General features: G+C 32.4%; 1 protein-coding gene across 1 annotated transcript in view; it reads right to left on the bottom strand.

Moving 5' to 3' along the window:
* Positions 1-3,270, bottom strand: part of LOC107698017 (myotubularin-related protein 3) — a 50,783-nt gene extending 47,513 nt beyond the window's left edge. Inside the window, exons 1-2 of the mRNA XM_016498924.1 lie at positions 3,213-3,270; positions 643-725 (exon numbers count right to left, since the gene is read on the bottom strand). Coding sequence (XP_016354410.1) covers positions 643-677 — 35 coding nt within the window. The 5' untranslated portion in view covers positions 678-725; positions 3,213-3,270. The remainder of the gene's footprint in view (positions 1-642; positions 726-3,212) is intronic.
* Positions 3,271-7,179: the final 3,909 nt, after the last annotated feature.

Raw genomic sequence — 7,179 nt, 5'->3', positions numbered from 1 at the left:
GTGATACTTTTTTTCAGGATTCTTTGATGAATAAAAAGTTAAAAAGAAGAGCATTTATTTAAAATAGAAATATTTTCTAACAATATACACTACAGTTCAAAAGTTTTTTAAATTAAATTTTTGAAAGAAATTAAAACTTTTATTCAGCAAGGATGTGTTAAATTGTTAAGTGATAGCAAAGATTTATATTGTTAGAAAAGATTTATATTTTGAATAAATGCTGTTCTTTTTAACTTTTTATTCATCAGAGAATCCTGAAAAAAAGTATCGCAGTTTCCAAAAAGATATTTGGCAGCACAACTGTTGATAATTCTAATAATAAATCAGCATATTAGAATGATTTCTGAAGATCATGTGACACTTTATTCTGGAGTAATGATGATGGAAATTCAGCTTTGCATCACAGAAATAAATTATATTTTAAAGGATATTCAAATAGAAACCATTATTTTATATTGTAATAACATTTTGCAAGATTACTGTTTTTTTCTGTATTTTTGATCAAATAAATGCAGCCTTAATGAGCATAAGAGACTTCTTTACAAACATTACAAGTCTTACTGATCCCAAACTTTTGACCGGTAGTGTATACAGCAATAGGACACATTTGTTAGTCAAAGCAGTGCTGTTATAGAGACGCACCTGATGAGCTTACAGTCTTTACAGGTGAGGTGCATCTGTGTCAGATCCCGACACTCCACACTTTCAATCAGCTGCAGAGGAACCTGAAGACACCACAAAAACATCACAACTGAGTCAGTGCTATTATAGTTTTATTAATAGTTTGAATTAGTGTTTATTTTAATATTTTCCGTTTTCATGGGTTTTTTGTAATTTGTATTATTTTTTTATTATGTAAAAAAATTATGTAGTTTTTATACATTTTTTATTCCAGTTTTAGTTATTTAAAACATTGTTACACTAAATTAAAATCAGAAATGTTTCCCTTGCAGTTTTTTTTTTTAATATTTAAGTATTTTATTTATACTTTTTTACCTTTTTTTTTTTTATATTTTATTTCTGTCAACGTTTTTAATTTCAGTTTCAAATGTATCGATTTGAATTTGCTGACTAAATATAAAAAACAATTTAAAAACCAAAAATCTAAATATTGAAACATGTCTGTAGAGCATTTGACGGCTTTGAAATGAATCAGATGAGAGCTGCAGCTGCTTTACGAACCGTTATGATGCTTTCATGATGATTTTAATGATCTTTTTCCAGATTCTATGCAAAAGAGTCTTCATTTGTGCTCCACAGAAGAAAGCAAGCCTACATGAGGGTGAGTAAATAATGACATAACTTGCATTTTTGGGTGAACTAGTCCTTAAAAAGCATGTAATGCATTTAATTCATGCTGTTAGTAACAGACATGCTATTAAAAGCGTTGCGACAGGATAATATTTTTGCGACGTCACGACTGGGAACAATTACATACTATGCGACTAATTAAAACGTACTAATTAGGTGCTTTGTGATTCTGCTTCAGATATTACTGTGCATGACTCTAATAGACATAATAAAAGTGACAATGGATAATTGACCTGAATTAAATTAAACAAGAATGCTGAAACTGTGAACAAATAATTGTACTGAATTATATACAAATAAAGCAATAAGCCCCAAGAAGCCGTGGTTTACAGTGAATTTATAATAGCTAAGGGGTGTTGTTAGGCACTGTTATAAATTCACTGTAAACCACGGCTTCACGGGGCTTATTGCTTTTATAAAACGGTTATTCCATATACGTAGTAAGGTTTCACAGAATAAAACAGAGCAAATAAAGTGTAATGATATTAATAAAAACAGTATTCTTCCACCAAACAATGTAGCTCCTCAGAAACAGTTGTGGTTGCTACAAAGTGGTTGCTGAGCAACAGACAAACGTAAACAAAGGTGTATGTTACTTTGTAGAGTCATTTACAACAGCTTTGAACTCGGCTCAGCCAATCAGAATCAAGGACCGGAACTATCCGGTTTATAAGATTATATCAGGCACAGAGTCTGTATATTAGATAATGGCTTTATTTTTTGAGACAATATTTATTAATTATTAATTTCCTGGAAATTCTGCATTGTTTGTATGCATGTGAATATAAATTCTGTGCTAGCTACTTTTTTCTGGATTCTGTGTTTTATGATTTGATACAAATTTATAAAAAAAATAAAAAAATGGTGTTAATCAAATGATTGCATGAAACTTTAACAAAATTTACCTTTATCAACAAGATTTATTGATCTTTACAATTCACAATTTCACATTCATAATGTAAATTCTGTTTTTATGACTGGACTCATTTTCCACATAGCAGATATCAAAGGACTCTACATTACAAAAACCTTGTCAAAAAGGGGCTTAATGAATGATGAAACCACACTGTGTGTCAGAATTAAAAGCAACATGACAACAGCAGTAGGACAGAAATATTATTATTATTATTCCTAAAGCGCTGTGATACCTGCTCGTCCTCCAAACGCTGCTGCCCCTCTTCAACCTTCAAAACACAAGCGTGGTGTTTGAGAAGAGCCATCAGCATTTACATTACATTTACATTTAGAACCTGGAGCACAAAACCAGTCATAAGGGTCAATTTTTTGAAATTGAGATGTATACATCATCTGAAAGCTGAATAAATAGCTTTCCATTGATGTGTGGTTTGTTAGGATAGGACAATATTTGGCTGAGATACAACTATTTGAAAATCTGGAATCTGAGGGTGCAAAAAAATCTAAATATTGAGAAAATCATCTTTAAAGTTGTCCAAATGAAGTTCTTAGCAATGCATATTACTAATCAAAAATATAAAGTGTAATGATATTAATAAAAACAGTATTCTTCCACCAAACAATGTAGCTCCTCAGAAACAGTTGTGGTTGCTACAAAGTGGTTGCTGAGCAACAGACAAACGTAAACAAAGGTGTATGTTACTTTGTAGAGTCATTTACAACAGCTTTGAACTCGGCTCAGCCAATCAGAATCAAGGACCGGAACTATCCGGTTTATAAGATTATATCAGGCACAGAGTCTGTATATTAGATAATGGCTTTATTTTTATTCATTTGATTATTAAAATCAGAATGAGACAGTTAAGACCAATCTTATCTGGTGTAACAGTGTTTCTGGTTGAGATACTGTCTTTCACGCGCCTCACTGGAGTCTGAGATCTCGACACAGACGCTCAGGTGTGCTTGTGTGTGAGAGAAACACTCACATTGATGACGTTCTCCTGCAGCTTGATGTGAAGGCGGTAGCTGGTTAAGGCAATGACCGACTCCTCTGCTCTCTCGACATGCTCTACACACTCGCCCTGCAGCAGCGGGAACGGGACCTGCTTCACACACACCCTTACTATCACAGCAGGATTACTTCACACAAATATTTCAACTTTTTAAGTTTTCTGGATTCTGTTTTGGTGGTTAAATTAAATTTTAAGAATCAAAACTGATGGATATTTATTTTATATTTCATACAACTTTGACAATTGAAATATTCCTAAATAATATATATATATATATATATAACATAATGTGAGAAATGTTGATATTGTTGGCTATTGCTACAAATATACCCCAGCGACTTAAGACTGCTTTTGTGCTCCAGGCTCACATTTAGCAGAAGCTTTTATCCAAAGTGACTTACAAATGAAGACAATACAAGCAATCAAAACTAACAAAAGAGCAATAAAATGCAAGTGCTATGACAAGTCTCGGTTAGCAAGGTGTTTTAAAAAGAAAACAAGTAGATAGAATAGAAAAAGCTAGTGTTAGAGGCCTTTTTTTTAAAGAAAACAAGAAGTCAGAAAATGAATAGAGAGTGCAAGTGTTACAGTTTTTTTTTCTTTAAATAAAAAAGAAAACAAATAGATAAAATAGAAATGGAATAGAGAGTGCTAGAGTTAGAGGGTCAAATAAAGATGGAAGAGATGTGCCGATTCTTGAAGATGCTCGGATTGAGTTGTGCAGGTCATTCCACCAGCAGGGAACAGTTAATGTAAAAGTCTGTGAAAGTGATTTTGTGCCTCTTTGGGATGCACAATAATGCATCGTTCACTTGCAAAACGCAAGCTTCTAGAGGCACATAACTCTGAAGTAATGAATTTAGGTAAAGGGGTGCAGAGTCAGTGGTGGTTTTGTAGGCAAACATCAATGCCTTGAATGCAGCAGTGATGTGAGAGCAGAATAAGCGCATGTAAAGCAGGGTTAGAGGTCTTACCATGACCCTTGAGAGGATCTCAGTCCCACAGACGGCAAACACACCGACCGACCTGAGAGACATCAATAAAATCATAGTTTCACTCAATTTCACACACTTCACCATGCTTAAATCCACTTAGGTTCTAGGTCTCTAGGGTTTATTTTAGATTATAGGTTTATTCACGTTTTGGTTTGGTTTGGTTGATGCTATTAAAACCAGTACTGGTCCCGATCTCCCTTTACTTAACAAACAGTGCCATAATCAATCACACATTTCATAATTAATGTGGCGCCGATGGTTTCAAAGCAGATCAATACAGATGAGACTGAAGCTATTGATCGTATGGATTTACCTTATACAGGCACTTCAGAGATTCAACACTCCCCAAAACCAAAAGAGGGCAATAAGAAATTATATTTTACACTAAAAAATTAGATTAGTACCATTAAGATTATTTTATGACAATGAATCAAAATCACATGTACTGTAAATATCATTACTGTAAAATACTGTAAAATATACACCAGGGTTATTATAGTTAACTAAAACTAAAATGTGAGCCATTAAAACATTTTCATCACTTGAAATAAATCTTAACTGAAATAAAATAAAATATAAAAACATTTATTTCAGCCAGTTTCTCATTTTCATTTAGTTTATCTCGTTGTACTAAAAAAGTTTAAATGAATTGAAATTGAAATGAATAAAAAAACTATATATAGAAATTAAAAAACTATAATTAAAATGGAAAATATAAACAAACTCAAATATGAATATAAAGCTAAAAAGTCAAAATATAATAGAAAACTATAACAGTGATACTAAAATAACAGTGTTATGTAAAATAAAATAATTGTATACAATTATGCTCTATTCAAATCAGCACAAAGAAATGAATGAAAACAAATACTAGCATGATATATAAATACTTTAAAATTGAAATATATAATTTTTTGCATTACAGTAATCAAAATGAGTTTTATATTACTGTAATGACAATTTAATTCATATACAGTAATGTCAATGATTCAAAAATGTTCCTGTAAGGGCTTCATTTTCTTTATGCAAATATATATACTTTTTTTGTTTAATTTGTGGTGAAGTGTGTCCTGACCTTGACAGGCTTCATGAGATTCACTATGACGGCAATCTACAAAGCACCTGACAGAGATTTATGAATGATTTTACAGGCGTCATGTAAGGTCTCGTCGACCACAGAGACTTAATAACTGCAATATCTCTTATCTTATCTAAAACCAAAATGTGTGACAGGATTTTCATTAATACAATTCATGTGAAATAAAACTGCATGAAAGCATTAGTTTCCCCTCAAAATCTGATCGTATGTCTCATCAATATCATCAGAAGACACAGTGTTCATTTTAATTTCACTGTGTTGATGCATCAGAAAACACACAATTGGCGAATCCTAAACCATGCAGAAACAAATCTTCGTCTGTAACACACATGCACTAACATGCACACATTCCACACACTGCATTTCTGACACATTATAGTGAAGATCTACAGACCTGATTCTGGATCTGGATCTGGATCGGTCTGTCTGTGTGTCGAGAAGATGCTCGAAGAAAGAAAGAAAGTCTGCAAGAGAGGAGAGGTTAAAAAAGACTAAGTTAAACATTAAAAACCAAATTAAGCATGCAACATAATCAGATGTGACAATGTAACACACTTCAGTTTCATTGATCATTGCATTGCATGCTGTCTCACAAAAAAACGGGAAGCAGACTAAAGTAACAAACGTTTCACAACAACATCCATTGTTATTATTAACAATGAAATAAATATAAAATATTAAATACATATAACTTAAAAAATAAGTATAATAGATTATTAACAGTTTCTGCAGGTTTTATGAAGGTAAATTTAAGACCAAGAAAATTTAAGGGATATATTGAATGGAACGCAACACATCAATATGGTCTTGAAAAACAATTTTTACTGTACCTTCACACTGCAAAAAGTGCTGTTCGGCAGTATTTCTGTCTTGTTTTCTTGCAAATGTCTAAAGATTTTTAAATCAAGATACATTTAGCCGAGAAGCAAAATGACATGAAATAAGAAGTCTTGTTTATGAGAAACGGATCAAAATGAAGTGAGTTTATGCTTTAAACAAGAACAAATATCTGCTAAAGTGCTCAGAAAAAGAACTTAATTCAAAGGGAAAACATGTTTTCATTCCCCATTTGCAGACATCTGTTTTGGTTTTAAGCATAAACCTTGTTTAATTTTATTCGTTAACATGACTTTATATGTTCATTTTGCATCTCAAGTAAATGTATCTTGATTTAAGAATGTTTAGATATTTGTTCCGGAAAACAAGACACAAATACTGAGGAAGATATTCCTTTTTTTGCAGTGGATGCAACATTTAATGCCATAACTATGAATTTAATTAATTAAATTTTAAAATTAAAAGTGTTAAAACACACACACACACACACACACACACACACACAGATATGTGGCTATTCATGTTGATGGGAATGTAAAGTAATCAAAGAACATGCAAAGAAAGGTCATGCAAACAAAAGGCCTTGTTATGCTGTTCCTGACAAGCTAATATTAACTGAACTTGCTTTCAACAAAACACATATAATGACAGATACGTTATCATGGCTTTCAACAGCTCAATCCTGCAGGAGTAAATTTACTTAAAGTGCTTTACTATTACAAGAGCGTCTGATCTCACAATAATCAATTTGCAAAGGCAGGTCAGATAAAAACAGCTACCTGCACTTATTTATTTTCTGTATTGTCTATTGTGCAACAGTGTAAATGTTAATAATCATGCTAAAACACGTCTGTTGCGCATTAAAACCTAGTGAGCTGACTACCTAGACAGCAGTTTTGTGCATGTAGTGAACTGTCAGCCTACTCCAGCTGACCCTGAACGTGTTGATGATGCCTAAAAAGCAGTGGTGTATTGTAACAGAGTAATAATACTTTGTTACAGTACTTAA

The sequence above is a fragment of the Sinocyclocheilus anshuiensis genome, unplaced genomic scaffold, assembly GCF_001515605.1.
Source record: "Sinocyclocheilus anshuiensis isolate Anshui unplaced genomic scaffold, SAMN03320099.WGS_v1.1 scaffold2368, whole genome shotgun sequence".
Taxonomy (NCBI): domain Eukaryota; kingdom Metazoa; phylum Chordata; class Actinopteri; order Cypriniformes; family Cyprinidae; genus Sinocyclocheilus; species Sinocyclocheilus anshuiensis.
Note: the sequence above shows the minus strand (reverse complement) of the source record. Positions and strands in the feature narration are given on the sequence as shown.